This window comes from Penaeus monodon, chromosome 15 (assembly GCF_015228065.2).
Source record: "Penaeus monodon isolate SGIC_2016 chromosome 15, NSTDA_Pmon_1, whole genome shotgun sequence".
NCBI lineage: Eukaryota > Metazoa > Arthropoda > Malacostraca > Decapoda > Penaeidae > Penaeus > Penaeus monodon.
The window spans coordinates 39,731,766-39,732,234 of record NC_051400.1 but is presented as its reverse complement, the minus strand read 5'-3'; the positions used below and the strand labels follow the sequence as shown (position 1 = coordinate 39,732,234).

The 469-nt window shown below is 37.1% G+C and overlaps 1 protein-coding gene across 1 annotated transcript in view; it reads left to right on the top strand.

Moving 5' to 3' along the window:
* Positions 1-6: 6 nt before the first annotated feature.
* Positions 7-469, top strand: part of LOC119582037 (spermine oxidase-like) — a 1,693-nt gene continuing 1,230 nt past the window's right edge. Inside the window, exon 1 of the mRNA XM_037930277.1 lies at positions 7-178. Coding sequence (XP_037786205.1) covers positions 39-178 — 140 coding nt within the window. The 5' untranslated portion in view covers positions 7-38. The remainder of the gene's footprint in view (positions 179-469) is intronic.

Sequence of the window (469 nt, the reverse complement as noted above, 5' to 3'; positions counted from 1 at the left end):
CCATCTCTGGGTTTGATCCAGTGTTCAACCAGAAAGCCATGCTGTGTGGCTGGATTGGTGGGGCTGAGGCAGAGTACATGGAGAGGCTGTCTGAGAGGGAGGTGGGCGAGGCTTGCACACAGCTGCTACGCTGTTTCCTTGGAAGGAGTGATATCCCAAATCCCAAGAGAGTATTCAGGTAAATTATTGCTTAGGTGTACAAAAGGCAGGTGGTATGATTATGCTTGCAAACAGAACTTATTAGTATTATTGTTTTTCAAAGTGTTTATTCAAGTTTTTGTATCATAATGCTCAAAAAGATTTAAATGTAGTTTGTTGTATAGTTGTGGTTATAAGGTTATGTTACATTAAAAGGCAATATTGCAGATGTGAGTATAGAATGTCTGTACTAATTAATGTAAAATCTTTTACTTTCATATTAAGCATGCATGGTCACATTAATTTCAATAACTTTTTATACTTTATTACC